At 42.2% G+C, this 22,326-nt stretch overlaps 1 protein-coding gene across 2 annotated transcripts in view; it reads left to right on the top strand.

Annotated features, from left to right (window-relative positions):
- The window catches only part of LOC1279967 (protein artichoke), a 94,797-nt gene that overhangs the window by 29,976 nt on the left and 42,495 nt on the right, over positions 1-22,326 (top strand). For both annotated transcript variants that reach the window (XM_061657539.1, XM_061657538.1), the window contains exon 3: positions 8,284-8,539. In XM_061657539.1, the coding sequence (XP_061513523.1) occupies positions 8,305-8,539 (235 nt within the window). In that variant the 5' untranslated portion in view covers positions 8,284-8,304. The remainder of the gene's footprint in view (positions 1-8,283; positions 8,540-22,326) is intronic.

A 22,326-nucleotide genomic window follows, 5' to 3' on the forward strand; every position in this document is an offset into this window, starting at 1 on the left:
GGCGTGGGCAGGCCCGTGGACGCTGTCTGTTTGCACACTATGGCTCCCTTTTTGGACAGGCTCCTTCAAATTTCCTATTGGATTTGTCCAACAAGAGTGCTATAGATTCCTATTCCCATTACTTTAAGTTCATTTCACGTAAGAAGGAATCAATAAAGTGTTCCATAGCTATGAGATCTCCTGAAAAACCCTGTAAAGGTACTTATTATTTAAACCTGACCGAATTATGAATTGCTGTAGCCTAATATTTCCAAAGAAAATAATCTTCTGCGTGAGGGTTGTTCCATATAATTACCCGTTGTTTATCCACTACACAAAGCTATGATTGAAGATAAAAAGGTGGAAAAAGTATTGCACCATCTGTGTTAATTGCGTCAGGAACAAGACGTGCGGAGGCCAATTAGAGCAATAATTGATTTTTCATATGTTTTTGTTTTTTAATAGTGACGTGCAGGATTATTAATACACGTAGACAAAAGAATAGTGAAACAAATATAACCGTGTAGCTATATTGTCTATATGGTTTACCACATCACATGCGTCATGCCCCTGCCAACAGCAATAACAATTGTAACACCTTATTGATTATTTTTACTTCACAAACAATCATTCAACTTCAACAACCTCACTGCGATCTCGCCACTAATTGATATCATTGGAAGCTGTCAATCGACGCTAATTAGCGGGTTACGGTTCGTCGACAAGGAAGCTTGCCCTCTGCCTTCAATCCCACCACAAATACCCCTCCTACCGATATGATGCAGTGTCCTGGGCATTTTTTATTTAATTACGTTAAATTATTTTCAAACGCTTTACGGAAAGTTGACCCACTCATTCATCGGTCATTTACAGAGCAAAAACAAAAAACAAAGCAACAATAAAGCTTACAAAGTTTATTTACCGAGGCAGTAGGGAAAAAAACGCAACACGAGCCAGCGTGCCACCATCGTGCCATGGTGGACCGGTCGTGCCAGGGTAATCGATTGAATTCAATTAAAAAATCATTCCCAGCGTCAACCACCATGTGCGTGCCTGTAACAGAAGCTTTGCAGCCGTTCCAGCCCATACCGGCGCGTGTGTGTGTGTGGTCCCTGTTGCTGGAGTGCTGCTAGTGGCCACGCACGGGGCCCACTGTTTGGTGAAGGTGTGGCGGTGCGAAACCACCTGTGATTGGATCAGCACGAAACGTAAAGCGACCATTGCCACCGCCGTAAAATGGAGCTCCTGTTCCCGTGCGGTAAGCGGGGTACGGCTGGCTTGAATCGATTTTTCTGTATCATTAATAATGTCCGGTTTCCGGTTTCCCGGCATCTCCCGCCGCCTGGCTACAGCTTTGGATAAGCGCTGCCCGCGTCAGCATTATTGGATTGCACTAGTCAGATTAGACCGAGAGAGAGAGTGGAGTGCGAGCAGGCTCAGGTGCTTCGCTGCTTTCGAGAGCTGTTGAAGCGCGTGCTAAAAGGGTGCACAATGAGTGTGTTCATAATTTAATGCGATGATATTTATGAAACAAACAAACGCTAACTGTTGCTGCAGTGGCCGCGCATCGACGGGCGCAAGCATTAGATCGATCCTGGCCGTACCAGTGCCGTATCATAACCGGCATCCGCCCGGGCGTGCCTCAACGATTGGCCCACCCCCAAAAGCGGGCCACTTCACGATGAAATTATTGCCGGGCTTGCTCTTTGATATCATAATGGGCTCTTCCCGCTGCGATTCTGTTCGCACTTGAATGTGTAGTCGCTCGAGTGACGAAAATCAGGACAAAATTCCATTTCGATCGACTCGATTGCTTACAGCGCCGGAACGATTTGCGCCACTCGAAGAGACCCACTCGAGAGCGATTGTTGAGAGTGTGTGTGTGTGTAAGCTGTATGCTAGGTAACGGGAGCGACACAAAGAAGCAGGTTGTAAGATGAACGCCTCGCCGATCTTTGCTAGCAAAATGAAAACCCAAACGATGGCAGCTTTTGCAGGAGCCATAGGGAGGGTGAGACAAATTTCTTCGGTTTGGAATTCAAAGCTCGTTGAAATTGACAATTTTTCCCAGGAACGTGACGCTGAAATGGCTCTACTGCTTTAATTTGACGGCGTGCGAGCAAGAGAGCCTTTTTTCCTGTGTTTTTGATGCTATCTCATGGTCGTGTAGCTTAAATCGATTTTATTAATTTAATGTTACACGTGTTGGTTGTTACAAGGGAAGCTTTACTAAAAAGCATCACATGCACTCAAGTACTATGCACTGTTTTTGAGTAAATTTCAATGAGTCTCATATTAATAAAAACTAAAATTCTGTTTGAGAACCTCAAGGTAAATAAAGATAGACCAAAATATTCAACTACTTGTTGTTCGATACAGCTCTCCTCAGGCATTTCCCCTTTACCAAAAACGGAGTAGAGCAGAACGACATGATTGATTATCCTGCACAGTTGTACCTTTCGAGAGGATGGGTTTGATGTAGGATGAGTTATCCGATCCCACCGTGATAAGATAAACATGATAGCGCTCATCTTGCAACCTGCTTCAGCCGCCACTGCTGCTACTGCAGAAGCTTTTGCGTTAAAAATCCCCGCTGCAAGATCTTAGGAAACGATTTGCATCGAGTAAGCAACTCATCAAAAACCCTCCGATCACTTATAACGATGTCCGTGCTCCGTTGTGCCGTAAGAGGATGTTATCCGGGCACAAAGCACCCTCGCGGCGCTGCAGGAAAGGTGAAACGGCTTAAGCGAAAGTAGACTGCGAGTAATAACCATGATGAGAGATTTGATCCGATGATGATGTATCAGCTCGACGTTGTGCCGCTTCTACGCGCGCTACGTCGTCTGCATTTCCTTGCCGTACCGATGGCCGCTCACGACAAAAAAAGGAAGAGCGAGTGGTACGAAAATCCAACGCTGTCTGGCGTAGGGGATAACGCTGACGAGGATTTATCACGTCGTGGCTCGTCCCGCCCGTGCCGGTCCTGTGCCCGGGGAGCGCAAATAGTAGCGGTGTGCGCCTCGCGCCTAGGTAGGACGAAGTCACCGAAAAGTCACAATCTACCCCCACTGCACCCCGCATCCGTCGCTGAGGTACGTCTGATTGGGTGTTACGTGCTTGAAGTATTGTCGGACGTGATTTATTGCTTTTCGAATGCTTTGGGATGGGTAAGCTTTTGCACGGCTTCTCCACCCCTCGCACGGCCACATTCCTACTCCACCGGGGGACAGAATTTGCTGGCTTTCTTTTGATCAAAGCAAGGGACGGTAAGCATCGACGACAACGCGTTCGGCTTCCGTTAGCATAGTGTGATGCTAAAATGCGCCATCGTACGTCAGAATTAAGACGAGACGATTGCTGCTGTGTGCAAAAGCACGCCGAACGCCCGCCCGGGCTGGTCGCTCGTTAAAGACGCTCAAAAACGGCACCAAAGTTATGTTCAATTTGTTGTGGTACGTTAGCTGTGGGGGGAAATTTTCCGGATGCCGCCATTACTTTGGGGTTGTGTGATTTATAATGTGTGCAGTTGATGGTGCTCGGCGCGCGTTTAGTTGGCCCATTTCGTGTTTTATGGCTAAAATCGAGAAGGAGTTTTTCATGAGTTTGAGATTCGTTTTTTTTTGCTCGTTTGTTTCATTCTGCTGATTCCGTCCGAAACGACTGCAGGGGTGGGAGAAGAAAGGGTGTATTGATTTAATAGGTGTGATTAATGGGTAGCAGGGAGTGTTGTGACTGTGAAAGGACTCGGTGCTGAGCAGGACGATTGATCGATTTTTAATTTCAAGAATGATGGATTGAAAACATCGATTCGCAATCTTTTACTTTCGACAAAGAGTGTCATTTTGAGTGTTGGTAGGTTTTTTTTTGTCGATAACCAGACGGCATTTTGACGCAATGATGACAATTTAAGTCAAAAAGTAACTGTGCTACATTTTTTTAAAAGTAATTAAATGTTTTTACAGGTTGGTCTGGTTTTTTTCCAATTTAGATGCTCTGTTTAGAGTTTTCCTTGAATCTAGGAAACATACGTAGGGATGACGGCTTGATAAGGGTGCAGCTGGGTACAGGCTGAGCCCTTGTTTGCGAAGCGAACAGGACGTGATATTGAGCTTATTGCCTATTTCGGATTTCGGATGCTTGTAAATGTCCCAATTTCTGGTTTTGTTTTTCGTTTGCTTTCAGGCATGAACATGACGGATTTTACTATCACCAGAATTAGAGACCGAGAAAGTGGACAAGTACAGGTCACAGATGGAGTCGAAGGGTTTTGTTTTCATTTTGATTTCGATTCGAGAAGCAATCTATTCTTAGCAGAATCTTTACAAACTCACAATCGCGGCTTCCCTGATTATTGTTAAAAAATAAGTAAAAAAAAAGTTAGCCTATTATCGACAAATTTCAGTTCGTAATTTGAAGAATGCGTTGAAATTATGTTTTTATCGCATGTCACAATCTTTTTATAAAAATCGTCATGATAAAACCCAAAACTTAAAACATGAATATAAGGTACAACCAGAGGCGGATTTATCCATCTCGGGGCCCTAAGCGGGGGATATAATTGGGGCCCCTAGTTTTCTGAAAAGTCCAGAAAATTAGATCGCATTTTTATGAATATCTTGTTACGCATACCAAATATGTCATCCTGATTTCGTTAGGGATTAATATTCTTCTGTCGTTTTTTTATCTTTTAACTAACTGCTAATTATTTTAATAGCTTCTATTGTCTTCGTGTAATCAAGCTAACATATTTTTCCATATTTTTACGATGTGCATCATCATTGTTTCCGGTAGTGCAAAAATCCAAACTATATTCAAATACTAGCTATACTTGTGTTACTAGTGTTTGGTGTGAAGAAGCATTTCATTCTCTGTAGTAGTTTTTCAACACAAGTACGTATTAGGTCGTTTTTCTAAGCTAAGAGTCTTTTAAATTGAAATGAATCAATGAACAATGAAATTATAAACTGCAGTTATTTAAACTCCAGACTTTCCGAATTTTAGTACAGATCTAGGCATATCTAGATAAAGGTATATCTGGAAAACCTGACAAAAAAATCTGAATTTTACTCATTTACACTGTTGTATTTTTAGAACAGTTTGCAATACATTTGTTTGCTAATTCGTGTACATGAGCAGTGAAAGCCACTACACAAAGCTTGTGTGATTTCCTGTTTCACAGATACATAAAATGTGCCTGAAATCCAAGCGTCCGACAATGATTATCCTGCAATTGCGTATTTGTAGTCTTTTCCTCCTTGCAATCGCGACCGTTTAGAAAGTTCTTTAAAAATATAAATTGATCGTTCCATTAGCTTCTTTATGACTTTTATTTATGACCTCACGAGAGGATTTATTGGATTTAATATGGAAGAGTGCGAAAGTATGTAAAATTTATTTTGGCCTTCCAAAATTATCTCCAAAGTTCGTAACAACTTTTAAGAGCTACAAATGTTATCAACACATTCCATACACTTACTTGTAAGAATTTACTACTTTGAGAATGATTTAGTTTCCCGTTCATTTGGGCATTAATAACAAAAAATCAATCGCTTATAAAAGTGAACTAACATGTGGAGGTTTAGCTCGGAGCCCCCTTTAGGCCGGGTCCCCCCCCGCGGCCGCTCAGTCCGCTTATAGAAAAATCCGCCACTGGGTACAACCGTTTTCAGATACAAACTAAGTACAAACAAACCCGAGAACTCATTTGAAAGATTTCGATGAATTGCAATGCCTAATGCACGACTTCAGATTTCTCTTTTCCTATTGTAGAAAAATTTGAATTGCAAATGTAGTGAACCTTTTTATATAATATGATTTCGATATTTTGACACAACTTATTGTTTTCGCCATGATTAAGCTAAGGTATTGTGCAATTGTTTAATTAGTGATTACCATAACTGCCATTCTGATTCATTTAATAACGTCAAGCTTCATCCACTATGATACGGTGCTAATTGTAGCAAAGTCTTAACCCGCTAGCTCCGCTACCAAACGTCTGGAGTGGGTTAATTTGCCAATAAAAGTAAACCAAATTCGCTGTCTAGCATTATTTCGCTAGCCCAGGCTCATTAAATCTCTTTCAACACTCTTACGACAACGGTAACGATTACCACCCGGCAACCGCAAATTCACGGTTTTGCATCGGTGCTCCGAGAATAGTGCCCGAGTGTACGGACAACACCGTGCTGCTCTACTGCAAGCAGCACCCTGCACCACTGTTGGCCCATCGAAATTAGCCAGCAATATATCAAATTTATCCCGCAGCCAAGGCTGAACGTGAAAAATTCCCTATCCAGAGGATTTCATTAATTTGAAATTCATTCCGTTGTTATACTTTCATGCGCCGTGATCCCGCCGACGGGCCGGAGCAATGCCGGCCGTCGAGGGAGATAATAAATATTTTAACAATTTTGCCCGTGCAAATGAACGGGATGGGCAAAATTTTTCCGTGTCCGTCTCCTGGGCAGGCCTTTTAGTATATTTTTTTTTTTCGTGTACCAAGCGAGGGTCTCACAGCACAGAGACCTTTGCCCGTACGCTTGGAGGTCGCTTGCACCAAAATTCTGACTAAGGAAAACCTAGTTTGCTTTTGGGGCGATGCTTCACGGTGCGGCTCTCGTTGCTCGTTGCATCACCATTTTTGCTGATAAATACTCCTGAAAGAAGTGGAAAGGGACAAAAAAGCACCAAGCGGCAACAGAGGAACAGACACACTGTGATGAGAAAGGATGGTAAAAAGAAGAAAAAAAAACAACCACGGAACACCGAAATCGAACGTATGCTCTCGTCCTAAATCTCGTGGGAGCCTCTTGCCACTCGTTTTGAACCGCGCTGGCCACAGTTTCATGCCAGCGCTCAATTTACTGCCTCACGAACGTTCGCTGGAAACTATTTAAACATTTCCTTTTCCCAATTTTCAACAGTTTCCAGCCGCCACACCAGCCATCCGCCGGCAGCTGCACTACTGCGCACTACTGCGCAAATGGAGCAGTTTCCGGTCATTTCGTTCGGTTGCTGTGCCATTGCCATGTATTTCACCCAGGGAAATTCTTTTTTAATTACCTGGCATGTCGAGGTTTCTTTCGCTCGCTCTTATGGATGGGAAAATTGGGTGGGCGGACGAGTTGAGGCATCGATTTCATTAGTGGCCCTACAAGGTGTGTGTGTGTGTGTGTGTGTGTGTGTGTGTGTGGTTGAATGAGCGAGAAAGAGAGAGAGAGAGAGAGAGTGAGAGAGAGAGCTTCTAGAAGCTAACGTCGGCGTGCAAGACCGCGCACAAAGACCGTAATGATTTTATTTGATACTCAAACCATTTCTATGGCGTCTTAATGCAGCACGGTAAGAACCATATCAATTTAAATGATAGCACTCGAAATGAGACCACGCCGTTTGCCTTCAGCCCTTCGCACCCTTCACGGTGGCAGCATGCTGCTGGAGTAAGCGTTAAAGTTACCGCCGAAGCAGCGTACTATTTAAAATGTGCCTTTAACTTCTGTAATTGGGTTGAGCAACTTTTGCGCAGTTTTCGCTCAGCTGGAAATGACAAAAATCGAACTCAACGACACACACACACACATGCTCAATTTTGTTGAGAAACTTTCCATCAAACGCACCGATCATGCTACCCTGACACAGCGCAACCACACATACCAAAGGGGGTTGAAGGGTTGATCACAGTTGAAATGTGTGTTGGGTGAACCTTTCGTTGTTTTTTTTTTCTTGTCAAGCTCAACTTCTCGACTCGAACATCAAACATTGGAAATCATGTACCGTTTTTTTTGTCGTCCTTTTCCTTCTTCTTCTTCTTCTACTCGTCTACGATACTTTCTCCACACGTGTGATATGCTTACGAATGCGGAGATTGCCCCCTTCCTTCCTTTGCTGATGGGTTTCGCTTCAATGGAGGTTGAAATTTATTCTCTTCTCCACCTTCCAATTTCCATCGCCAAACCCCACTCCCTTAGCTCCCATGCAAACATGATAAATGGGTTACATTTATCATGCAGCGTGTACGTGTACGTGTAGACTCAAGGATCGCTAGGTATCGAGTTTGTTAGCAGACTGGGATGGAGTGGGGGGGCGGGTAGAGAAATTGCTTCCACCCAGCGCACCCAGATTATCTGGAACGAGTGAATTTGTGTTTCTGAAAAGTTTGGCGCACGTGTTTTATTGAACAGCGGTGGAAGAGTTGTGTGTATATTTTTCTTTTTACTCTTTTTTTTCTCCGTCTACTGATACAGTTCAATTCCCGTTCACGTTATTCTAATCTACTTTGTCGGTTTTATCTTGCACCCTTTACAGCGAACAGCGTCGCCGTTCACCATGGGCATCCCGGCCACCGTACGGTCCTGCGCGCACCTCGTTAGCATACTGCTGCTCACTGTGATACAGACCGGCACGCTCGGCTGGAAGCTGGATAATCGAAACATCATGTACACTAATCAGGACATCTCGTACGAGTGCCCAATCAACACCATGTGCCGGTGTGCGAGTTTGCCGAACGAAACCGCACTCCTCGAGATCAATTGCAACGAGGTGTCGCTGTACAAATTTCCCGGTAAGTAGTAGGGGGCGCACTTGCAGCCCATTACACACACACACACACCCCCGTCTCACCTGCTTAATCCCAACAAAACAAATCGTTCGTGTTCGTGTAGTCAATCGGGAGACGTGGGTAGAAGCGGTCTGTGCGTGGGGCGCCGAAACCGGGTTAAGATAACATTTTAAATGCAAACAAACAAGCAAGAACAACCACTTTCGGTCAAAGTCAAAGTCGGCTCTCAATTATTGTCGGCAATGTTTATTCATCGCACCCTGCCGGACACGCAGCAGCAGCCGGTCGATTTGGCGATCTGGAAAACAGGGGGCCCAAACGATGGGCAAGCAAAAGATGCCGTGCGTATCGGAATTTTATTGAAGAATAAATATTGACCTTAGCAAGCGTAGTTTGCCGTCACTGGATCCACCCGGTGGTTCGCTTACGTCGTTTGTCGGCTTTTGTGAAGGGTAAGGACTCTTTTATTTTGTGCAAGGGACTCCCGACTCCCACACCGGCGTCGGTGATAATCTACCGGAACGGTGTAGCAGGGTGAATTTAAATTCTGTTCACCTTCAACTGATAGGCCCAGCTTTGCCCAACCCGGTACGGTAACGCCGCACGGTCGCAGCCGTCCTGCGAAAGGACCATCCACGGCGACACGCTTCATTCGCCTCGGACGACAAGGCGTGATGGGTTTCTTTCTTGTTTCGCTTCCCTAGAGAACCCCGGAGGACCTGTTGTGTTTTTTTTTCTTTCTTCGCACTTTCTTGTTGCGCATTCATGGGAACCACCGTGTTCGCGTGAGTTAGTAAATTTGGGTTCGTGGCTTGCTGTGTGTGTATGTCTCTCTCTCTCTCTCTCTCTCTCTCTCTCTCTATCGCTCTGTTTGAGCGCAGGTGAGCCTGTGGGTCTTCCACTTCCTGTCGGCTCTAGTTCGCCCGAACAACCTTAAGCAAATATCACTAACAAGCTAGTCGCACTTCAATCTTTCTCCGAGCGAAAGTGCCCTCTTTGCACCCGGGTCTTCCGGCGCACCGTACGGGTTTAGAACTGGAAGCTGAGGTGCAGGCGGTACATCTCAACTTCATGGTTCGTTGTGTAACTGTGAAAAAGTAGGTTCAACTCAGCACTGCACAGATACAGGCACACACACACACACGGAGCCCACTTTTGGGCTCATTCGGTTGAGGGGTTCGTTTTAGCACGAACTTCTTGCTTGTTCTTGGCCACCGCGGCCCTGCTCTGGCCCTCTCCTTCTGTGGCCGGTCCTTTCTTGTTCTTGGCTTGGCACTACTTTGTGCACGGTCCTACCGCCACACCACCCAACCCCGTTTCGTTTGCTTTGAATGGCCAAACCTCGTTCCTTCCACGGTTGTCTGCAAAACCTTCTCGAGGAAGCACTCTTTTGCTGAGCGTTCGTTTGCTTTCATTTCCAAGTAACATTGCAAATAAGAGGATTGGGATTGTTTATTTTGACATTTTGTAATGTTGCGATTTTTTTTGTGTAGCACTCTTTGCCCTCCTCTCCTCGCCAGCCACCTTTATTGACTTGTGCGGAACAGAGCGTCGGTGGCGTCACACGCTTGGCGCGCCACACCTTTTCTTGCGCGCGTACCGTAAGTGTTGGATTCCCTTTTTCGAGAGTCTTGTTAGCGTGACGGGTCCGTTTGTTTGAAGCATCTCCGTGATGGGGCACTTGCACCTTTTCCGCTCATATGGCTCATCACAGTGTGGTGTGGGGATGCGGGTGGGGTAAAAATGGCTGTAGTTTTGCTGAGAAATCAAATTATATCTGGGCGAAAGTCAGAGCTGGCCAGAGCTTGACAGGGTGGTGCCGACCCACCTGCCGTCCTATCTCGGGGGGGCAGGCCGGTTCGGTTCCAGGCTGAGGTGTGGTTTGAAATGGCGCATCATTACGATCAATATGTCGAAGTGGCAAAAATGGAAGACCGCAATTTGTGCAAACCAAACCAGTGTGCTCGAGTGGTGACAACTCGTTATTTCCTGTGCACGGACGGAAGCGCCCGGCCATGGTTTGGCTCTCTATTTGTTTACCTCGCAGACCCCCAACCCTCTCGACCCACCGACCCGGGCATACTTGGCAGTGAAGGAGTGCTGAAGGCATGAATAAAGCCGCGCACTGTTTATTCGCTTCACCGTAAAGGAGGGCACACGTTGCGACCGAGCACCGAGCATTGATCGATGTTGTTGCAACACATGAATACGAATCATTTCTTGAGCAGCGTGTGGTGACTGCTGCCCTTTTTACCCGTGCTCGGTATTTGTCGAAGTTAAAAATGTCGAATTACGCGACGGTCCACAGGATGGAAGGTTGTCGTTGCATTGCGCTGGCAAATGTGTACCAATTGGCATTTTGGAATGGGGTAAACACGGAGGTTAAAAATATAAATATAACTATTGATTCGTTCGCTGCTTACGTCATACGCTGGGGCTGCTGGATGGGAGCGGTTATTGGTGCGTGAAATTAGTCAAAGGAAATGAATTTTGTTGGCTGTTTGCATTATTTCCCGACTTCAGTTTGATTGATTTCGGTGACGTCAATTGCTCACAAAAAAACGCATTAAAAATTGGAGATTGTACTCCAGATTCTCTTGTGATATATAATGTTTCATTACAGTAGTTTTCAGTGAATTTTGGTTCTAAGGTATCAATTTTTGACACTATGTAACAATGTTAGCTTCTAAGGGATCAAATTTTGACAGTACCTATCAATTATTGACTCTAACGTTTCGTTTTAGTCTATAAGTCAATAATTTTTTACTCTTGTATGAATAATGAAAAATTTACAAATAAATTGAGCAGATTCATTTTTTTTTATTTTACATTGAATAAACACTGCTAATAACGTGAAATTGTTTTTGATGATGATGATGATGATGATGATGGTCCCTCCACTTTCCCCTTCAAAGGTTCGAGAAAGACGAAATTATCTTAAAGATATTTAGGTATAAAAAATGAAAGTAAAATTTCTACATAACACTCGAGTGGATGATTGAGTGTTTTCGACCCACTAATGAATCCGATAAGGTGCCGCTAAGTCCTATCATCTTACAACCAGTGGGTCTAAACCCCAAAGTCCACTATACGCGCGCGTGTCTCGAATCTTTGAAGACTCTCATTATTTTTTAAATTTTATTTTAAATTATCTAATTTTTTTTTCATAAACTGTTAAACAAAAACAAATTAAAAAATACACCATCATCACCAAGTAGATAAATGCGGTTAAATACTTTTACATAATACAAACTAGCAAGCACTTCTAGAAGTATACATTCTACATTACACTATACTACTATACTAAAACACTTTACGACCACATTACTAAATAACCTGCTTCACATACAGTGCACATTCCTTTTTGAAATTACCCAGATTTGTGGCTTTAACAACTTCTCTTGGCATCGAATTATATATTCGAATTCCCTTATAATATAAGGAGTTCTGAGCTCTTAATGAAAGGTAGCTTGGTGTTCTCGGTTCATTTGATCTACGAGTAGGGTAACGATGAACATCCGTCCCTAGAACTATTTGTTCCCCGAGATATCTTGGTCACATTCCATTCAATATTTTGTGTATGAAAATCATTGTTTGATATATTATTCTTTGTTTTACTGACATCCATTGCAGGATGTCAAGCATAACTTTAGAAGAAGTTCTTGAACCAAGACCCAAAATCACTCTCATAATTTTGTTTTGGATACGTTGTAATCTTTGTATCTGTGTTTTATTGCCAAGAAAAAGAATAGAAGCACAAAAATCTAAATGTGGTAAAATAAGCGACTTGTAAAGTTGCAGTTTACCAAAAAAGTTTAAATCTTTGCTAAGCCTGCTAATGACCCCACTTTTTTTTGCTACTTTCGCTATGACATTATCTATGTGGGGCCCAAACGTGAGTTTATTGTCAATTATAATCCCTAAATATTTTAGTTCAGAAGTATTGTCTATTTGTTCTTGATTTATTGAAATACACAGCTGTTCTTGATTATTTTTGTTTGATATGATCATGTATTTTGTTTTATTAATGTTTAGAGCCAGTTTTTTATATTTTAGCCAGCCATCTAAAACATTTAGTTCTAGATTTAATAGAGTCTCTGCTTGTTTTAAATTAGGCTTTGCGATGAATAATACTGTATCATCGGCAAACAGGTTTACCTCACAAAAATGCAGTATTTTCTTTATGTCGTTAATATACATTATAAACAAGATTGGCCCTAAAACACTTCCTTGTGGAACTCACAGGGTGTTTTCTAGGGGATCTGAAGAACTATTTAAAAAAGAGGTAATTTGCGTTCTTCCTTTGAGATAATCTGTAAACCATTTTAGAGGAACTCCTTGAATACCAAAAGATTGCAGGGTGTCCAATAATAAAGGTCTCGCTATAGTTTCAAACGCACGTTTGAGATCCAAAAACACTGCAAGCACCTCATATTTTCGTTCTATAAAACCTTTCCATTTAGACAACACAAGATTAAGTGCAGTTTCACAGGAATGTCCTTCTCTGTATCCAGATTGTTCTGGTATCAATAAGCCATGAATGGTAAGATGATTCATTAGCTGCTCTTTTACTACCAATTCTAATATTTTTTCAAATATATGCAAGATATTAATCGGCCGAAATTCTTCTGCCTTAATAGTACCAGGAACTTTTGGGATAGGAATTATTTTGGACATCTTCAACACTTTTGGAAATATACCAGTTACCAAAGATTCGTTAATTATCGATAAAAGCTGTCCTCCAATGATATCAAAACTATCTTTAATCACTCTTGAATTTATTTTCCCTATAGCCGCTGTATTTTTTAGATTGAAACAATTTTTTTTTTTAAATCATTCAGAGATATTGTTTTGAAGTTGAACAAATGTCTCGGATCTTCGGTCTGTATTAGTTGATTTGGCTTAGGAACCATTTGTATGTAAAACTAATGATTATTTTTTTAAAAAATTAAGACATTATTATCACTCGAAATGCACTCTTTTTCTACTCCGTCGAAACTTTAAAAATTGGAATAACATTCTTTATATTTTATAATTCCATCAACTAAATTATTCATGACTTAACTTGAATCGAATTATTCAACACACAGTTTCTGACATAACGTTATAAATTTTTAACAAAACAGTTGACATACCGGCAAAAATGGATACCCCAGAGACAAAAAATGTGGAAACGCTGTTAAAAATTGGTTCCATTTAATATAACAGTTTTATATTGGTTAGATAAAAAAAAAATAAAATAAAATAAATAAATTAACTTAACAAATAAACAAATGTTTTCGAACATGAATCAGATTACAGTGTCTGAGTTTCTACAAATGTCATAGACGAGTTTTGAATATTATTAGACATTTTACAACGTTTTACCTTTGTGAACTAGTCATAATTGTATATTAGAACTTTATTAGCATATTTTTTACGAGGTGCGTCTGCTGTCTGCATTGTTTTTCAGTACAAAATTGTAATAACTCTTATAACTCTAATGAAGCAGAAACGTTGGATACCCTGTTCCTAGAAAATATTACGCTTCAATGTATATTTAAAACGTTAAGGTGAAAGTTATAAAAAATGTGTTTAAAGGTTTGATCTGGAGAAGTAATCATTAGTAATCAGTAATACTATGTTTACAAAATAAAGAATGACAACGATTAATCTATTACAAAGAAAAAAAGAGACATTACGTACAATACGAAAAAAAAAAGATTTTTACGTGAAAATAATCCACCAAGCAGCTTTGAATGTCTAAATATGTACACACTTTGAAATAAACTAATGAATAAATAAATAAATAAAATCATTACATTTCTTTTGACGCTTCAAACACCCTCAACTCATTTATGCAGATGATTTTATATTCACTAATACACAGCACATAGTTCAAAACAAGCTATAAAAATCGCTCTATACTACTTTAGGCACCAACAAACTAACCCGTAATCACACCTTCAAAACTGTTTGTTGCTGTGCGCGCTCATCACAGTAAATAATCATCACCAAGCGTCTCCATCAAACTGTCTCGTAAAAAACCCGGTTTTTTCCCAAACCGGCCATCAAATCCAGACCGTAGCGTATACATTATTAGCAAATATCCCGAACACAACAACAAAAAACCCGCCCAACAGTGCCAACAGTCTTGTGTTTTTGTGAGCTACCATTAGCTGCTGTAAAAACGGAGTAAAGTATGGCCAATGAAATATTGAAATGCACCATAAAGAAGGTGATTCCGATCGCCGGGAAGTACCCGGGACGTCGGGTGCCCGGACACACTGGGCACTGGTGCGAAACGTGATATACGTTCCCACGGTGTAGGTTTGAAATAAAAGGTGGGAAAATGGGCGTTGAAATATACGACGACATGAAGACGACACGGCGCCACTTGCACTCATGCCCCGCCGTGCTGCTGGTTTGTTTATTCCAATACAAAATAATCCCACCGATTCAGTGACGGACGGGCAGGGAGCGAAAAAAAGCCACGCTGCACTTTTAGTCCGACCCATTTCCGGTGTTCGGCTTTGCTTCGCCGAATTGCCCTACACGGTTATAAATGGTCCGGTCGAAGTTTAGAATTGGCACGGAAGCTACGGCACTGGGGGCGGGTGGGCAAACAACATGGGAATAAAAGCAAATTTATGTAATGTGCAGCAAGTTCTAGCAGTGCTATCTGTTCCCCCTTTTCCATTGGATCGGGCGCTTCAGGTAACATCTTCTTGCTTCGGTTCTTTCGGCAAACATTGTCACGGAAAAGGGCAAAACTTGATCCTTTTCCATCCATCCGTGATGTTTGGGGGATGGGAGGATGGAATGGTTGGCAATACACTGCCAGGCGTATGCCAGCCAGCCAGCCAGCCAGCCACCTGCTTATCTGGGTTGTTCTTTTTGTTTCCATTCCGGCAACATCAAACGAAGGGAACGAACGTTTCTCGAATGGTATCACAAAGCAGCGAATAGAAATAAAACAAAGAAACAAAAATGGGATGCTGGGAAACCCGTGCTAAGCCCCGCGGATACAAACCGAATGGAAGGGGGTGAGTGAAAATGGTTTGATGCTTTTAGTTACGGAAAACAAAGCTAACCGGTTTTGTCGTCTTCCCGTTGTATTGTTGTGCGTCCTTTTCTTTCCGTTTTTCCGTTAAAAATGTCTTGACTGAAGAGAGATAGCAGGCAAGACAAAAAGGACGGATCGGTGACCATTGGGAGGGGGAATACCGCCCAGCAGAAGATACACAACCATCAAATGGAACGGAACGATGCAAAGAATGCTACGGGAGTGCAGTGGGGGAAAACTGGTTCTGTTTTGCTCTGCCTCCAGAGTTTTCTTACCAGTTTACCCGGTGTGTTTATCAGCGGCCTGTTCTTTGAAGTGGAATAGGGATGCGTGCCAAAGGTGCCATGATCCTCTTGCAGCCGGGCGGCAAATGTTTTGCGGCCCTGCAAACTACCCAAAATGCCGGAAAGTGTTCTGGTTTTTGCTACGCTTTTCAAATCTTTCAACACTTCAGCTTTGGAGCTTACGCCGGTTGAAGAGGTGAAGGAGTTGAAGGGTGTATGTTGAAGAAGCTAACGCCCGAGAGGCAATCCAGCAAGCGAAGGACGTTTTGTTTGTAAAGGGCAAATTGTTGTTGAAATGTTAACAATTGCATACATTCAGGCGTTACTACAATGTTAATTAATGATTGAAGATGAGATTGAATAGTTTTTTGTGTTTATTATTTATTTTTTATGGTTTTAACACTTTTTTAAAAGTCTTTTTCATTTATTGAATTGTCTAATATATGATCAACCTTTTCTATTTTCTGTAACTTTGAGTTTTATTTCCACGATGGAACTAAACCTCTGCTATTTTCGTTCTGTGTTAGCCTGTTGTAGACCAGAACTGCCAACGTCGCTATATTGCTGACTAGAACTTTAAGCCATTTATCATCGCAACGCAACCATAATAACCCTTTGTTGAAAGTCCTGAAACGTCGGTTAATGATTGCATGTGTACGCGTCGGTAGAGGTCCCCCTCAGCCAAACCCGTTTGCAACGCAGACACTAATAACAAATACAGCTGCGTTCGCAGCACAACAGCAGCAGCAGCAACATCAAAATCAACAAAAAATAACTAGTATCACACCCGAGCACGCTGTCCCACCCGAAAAACGAGCCACAAAAGCACCACAAACACACACACACACACACACGCAGCCAAAATAAAAAAAAAGTCAATACATAAAGTCTGTGTACATAAACACAATTCACAGGCATCAGCACCGGTCGGTGCTTTCGTCTGTCACGTGATTGTCCTCACGGCGAAACCCCTCGGCGGTTTGAAGCTCATGTGCACACACGTACGCGGATTCAAGGTTCATGCGGCTTTGGGCGGAATGAAAATATAAATAAACAAACAATGCGAACACATTTATAAATATGTATAAAGCAGTGAAAATATTTGCATGACATTTTGTGGAATATTTTTGCGCTCCGTTACCAGATTTAGACCGACTGACGGTGGAACACGTTCGCGCCCGGAAACGGTGGACGTGGCGCGCTGTATGCGTAAGTTCTCGCCACGCGGCTCGGTGGCTTAAATAATCGATGGCATCGGGGCGACCACGATTTGCGTGCAATGCTCGCTTCGCGGCTTTAAGGATGAGCTAATATGACACACATTCGCTGGGTACTGGGTGTTGAAAGAGGCAAATTTTACGATCAAAGTATTTGGTAAATGTATCATACAGTGCGTCGGAGATTGTGTTTCATTTAGAAGTAGTGCTTTAGTTTTGAATTTTGATAGGACTGTTTGCTATTTAAAATATTTAATAATGTACCGTGACCACTAATTGTTAGCCTATATTTAGTAAAGCGTTCGTTAGGAAGCAAAAAGTAAAATGAAACCATCATTTTCGATTCATATCGGCCTCACCACAGGGAGCCGACCATGTGCCATTTTTAATCCTTCCTGTGCAAAACACCTCGCTTTAGTAAGCTTTTCCATGGACGTGAACATGATGCATGATATTTCATTCAACACTTTCCACAGTGATTTCTTTATTTTCACCATCGTTTTCCACCATGCTTTATCGACCCACAACGATGGGTCGCATCGTTAATGCGATATCATTTCTCGCACTGCTATTTGCTGGTTTAGTTTTTTGTTACACGTGGTTTCCCCTACACGCATCTCCGCAGAGCTGCATGCGATAGGCTCCAAAAAGCAGAGGCGTTTATTATGACGACCTGCTTTCATCCCAGGACCTAACTCGATCGATCGATCAGCATAAGCGTCCAATTGTGGTTTGTGAAGTGGCAGCCGTAGGATGTAGTTATCAAGCATTCACACGCACACAAACGTGTTGTTTTGCTTTGTGGTGTATTTAAAGCATGATAGCACAGTGGGAAACTTGAAAAGGGTTAATCATTTACAACAAAATAAAAACGTTGTATTCTGTGGTTTATTATATTTTTACATCAAGCCGCAATCTGTTTTGTGTAATCCGTGATCAGTGAGTTTGCATGCAATGGTGTACATTGGATTTTTGTTTTGTGCGTTAAATGTACGCTTTTTGTATTTCCTATGAATGCAATATGAGTGGAACTAATGTTCCTATGAAACAAACGAAGCAAAGCGTGTATTTTAGATTTTTTGTCTGAAGTTAAACGTACTATATGGCCATGTAGCCATGTTGCAGATTGCAACAATCACAAAAAACTTTTTCAAATCTAACAATTCTGCAATCGGAGATGACTATTGTGTTATTAAATTGGACAGAGTAGCATACATTAGCTGACGTGTGATCAAGCGGTAGACAGCGGTGGCAATTCAAAAAGACGATTGTTATAAACAAGTGGAGCGTTTTAAATGGACTGTAAACTCTGTGATCGAAGTGATAGATATAAAATAAATCCTACATCTAGAGACATTTACAAACCAACTGTAGCATTGCCTACCCTGCCACTTATCTTCTTCTTCTTCTTTGGCTCAACAACCGATGTCGGTCAAGGCCTGCCTGTACCCACTTGTGGGCTTGGCTTTCAGTGACTAATTGATTCCCCCCATAGCAGGATAGTCAGTCCTACGTATGGCGGCGCGGTCTATTTGGGGATCGAACCCATGACGGGCATGTTGCTAAGTCGTACGAGTTGACGACTGTACTACGAGACCGGCCCCCCTTCCACTTATACAATCGAAAAAAAACCGCCACTGAAATGGAACAGGATATGACGTAATGTTAAAAATAACAAACTGAATTCAAAACAACGAAGCTTTTTTATCTTGAATAGTAAAAAATAGTAACTGAAGAGCTTAAATTTAAATTCGGAATGAAAGTAACTCCAAACTGAGAGAATTTTGGAATTATTGAGCATCAAATTAAATAATTTAAATGATTAAAAACATATGAAAATTGTTTCACAACATTCAATGACGATTCATGGCCTTATCAATTAATGATATTAGTAATATGAACAGCCAAAAAAGGATTATTGAATATATAATATTGATCTGTAACGAGGATTTAACAAATGCCATAGACAAAAACCTTTTGAAGAGCATAATATATTAGTCAAGGAATAAAATAAATTAAATCAAGGAATAAAATACTTTTTATTATATGTTTAGAATTGATTGAAACGTTTGCAGAATCTCTGCAATGCATTGTAAAACATATGTACACGATCTGATAATAAGTATCGGTCGAGAAAGGTTCGCCACAGAACTGAAGCATTGTTGAACCTCCATTAAAAAGCCAGAGAGCCACTTCTTCGCCAAATGCTATCGTGCTGTAAATTAATTCAAACAATGACTCAACCTACCAAATCCAACATACCCGATTGTTTCGCGTAGTGGATTGAAGTACTACCCCTTGAACCATCGCTTTAGGGCTGACTTATCAAACATGCTTTACGCTACACCGACCTAACGCTTCGGCCACGGTTTCTAAATGACACTTCTTTAAATTTCATTCAATTATTCCGCGCTATCTCAGCGTACCGGCAGAAAACAATAAATCTTGTTGCCGATTTGTTCGCCTCGTGTTCGCGCCGCCTTCTAACGACCAAACAATCGCCATCTGTAGTACACCCGGACGCTCCGGACGCTAATGCGACGCGCATTTGCGAAGTGGCTTCGTGCCGGCACGTCTTTTTCTTGTTTCATTGACAATTTCATCAGTGAATCAACCACCCACGAAAGCGCTGGGCATTTGTTTCGACGTTCGGCAACAAAAAAAGGCAAACCACCCAGCAAGTAACAAAGTCAATATAAAATTTACTTCATTTACACAGCCCCGGCTCAAAGTGTCGTCAAGGAGCGTGCCATTAATTTTATTGAGATGAAAACTGACTCTCCCGTAATTGTGTTCTCCCGCTCGTGCAGAACTCTTGTCGCTGGCACGACGCAACAGCTTTTGATTTAAAGTACCTGGGCCCCAATTTCATTCAGCGGGGGTGTGGCAGCGAAGTGGTTGGAAGGAAATCCCGCGGCCCACGAAAGCAATCAGCCCAAGGGTGTGCACTGCTGGGAAACGGCGAAAAATCCCGACAAAAACTAACCTACGGTAAAAAGTTGATGACAACGGACGTCTTCGACCCAAATCACATAATTTCACCCCTTTTAGCCGCCGGAGGATTCGTAAAAACATGTTGACCCATAGACCTCCGCCAAAGGGGATTAGAAGAAATGTGTGCCAGAGCACAGAAAGAAAAGGCACAGCGGCTAAAGCGGCTGCCCATGGCCCTCTTTTTTTTTACTTTTACGACACTTTTGGGATTGGGTTAAAAGTTTGCTTCCACTTCACTGGATGTACATGTTTAAATTATTCGGCTGTTTTCCTTTTTTCTTACTGCCTGTTTCGAGCAAACTTACCAACACTTTCCACACCTTAAAGACCGTCAATAAAGAATCGGTTAGGCTAAAAGGTTCGGATCATTCATCATTTGATTTAAAGATAGCCAATGGGCGTCTGTGCTGGGTTTAGGGAATTGAAAAACGTTTTAATGTCTTATGATGCGAAAATTTGGTCAGCTCAAATCGGTGTTGTACGCCGCTAAAGCTTTCAGGGCCCCAATTTCCACCTCACCGTCATGGTGCGTGTCTTGAGCGTCATATTTTAGCAGCACCACACAAAAGCGCTTCGTTTATGTTTCCCGGGGATGGCTTAATGTTTGGTCCCGGATACACGCGCACCGTCGAACGATCGCGCTCTGTGTGTGCTGTGTGTTGGGCCGAATCTTCCACCACAAGAACGCGGACCACAGCCAAGAGACGGGCATCCAGGAGCACCAATTGCGTGCTGGCTCCATTTGTCTTGTGCTGGATGTGCTCGCGTGGCCCTGTTTGGTTTCGCTTTAGCATATCTTCTCCCCCGGGCGAAGCAACTTACGAAGTACGGGCAACCGTTTCCGAGGCTGTTCAATTTGCCATTCGATGAGCGTGGTCTCCCGTGCTGCGGTCGCGGCAACAGAGATTGTACCGCTCTGCACCGCTGGCTTAAGGTTAGAGTTTTGAAATAGTGCCAGCACGGGCTGCCGCTGCCGTTTCATATTTTGCTCGCTTTTCATTTTGCTACTGACTGCTGGTGCCGGTTTTTGGTCCGTTGTTCATTCATTTTTTGTTGTTGTTGTATTTGTTTCTTTTACTTGAGGGCAACTCTAGTGCCAGCTTCTTTGTCAATAGGGGCTTTGCTCCGGAAGCGCCGAGTCTATTTCTGTTTATTGTTGTTTGCAAAATTCAATCTACAATCAGTGTTGATTGAGTGACATTGAGAATTTCCCGTGCTTAGGCAGAGAAAAATGGAGATTGTTTCAGGCAAATGCAAAGTGAGGCAAGCGTTTCCGTTTTCCCCGGGTTGTGTTGTGGAGCTGGCTGCTGAACGATTTTTGAATGCTATTTTGTACGAAACGATGCCATGATAGTATAGGATTATGGGAAGAGATTTTTAAGCGCGGAGAATGATCTTTTCAAAATTTTGGTACAAAATGCGAATTGTTTTGCTGTTTAAATTTAGTAACTAAGTCTAGTGCATCTACACTCCCAGGATATGACTTTGTGGGTGGTTATGTATGGAAAAAGGACTTCTTTGTTGTTGTATTTCATAGCCATAATATTGTATCGAATGAAAATTTACTTCAATACGAATGTGTTATCAATTGTGTTCCACACGTTTCACATGAAATTACAAAACGGATTACATAAACTGCAACCCTATATCGATATCCTAACGCAAATGGGAATGTGGGAGGCGAAAATGTTCGTGGAATATTGGCAGCACAAAGGTATAACCGTTTACGGGCCACCTACAATTGCTCTGTCGAATGGAGAAGCGCCAGGTAGAAGCGGGTAATCGAACCAGTGATATCGACGGTGCAGGGAAAATACAATGTAAAATTCTTGTTAGTATCCGTTTGGGGAACTGTTTGATCCTGGGCGTGAGTACCTATTGGAGTGATATTGCTATTGGAAACATGCGGAAACTATTCACACGGGCCAGCGTGCAGGGCAATCGAAGCAGTGCACGTAACGAGAAGCGATAGGGAAAACAAAACGGATCAGGTCAATGGGAAATGTAATCCAATTTTTCATCTGTTGAGTGGGTCGATTATTTAATTTTACTCTTTCTGATTCCCTTTGATCAATAAAGTTCAATTTAAAATTAAACGTATTTTATTTAACTTTACCTTAAAACGCAAGGTAAATGCAGCTGAGTTTGTTAAAAACCATTAAAGTAAAAATAAACAGTGTCAGTTAACATTAGACACAGCAATGTTCATATAAGCATCAAACAAGCATTTCTTATCTTAAAACTCTCCGT

The sequence above is a fragment of the Anopheles gambiae genome, chromosome 3, assembly GCF_943734735.2.
Source record: "Anopheles gambiae chromosome 3, idAnoGambNW_F1_1, whole genome shotgun sequence".
Lineage (NCBI taxonomy): Eukaryota > Metazoa > Arthropoda > Insecta > Diptera > Culicidae > Anopheles > Anopheles gambiae.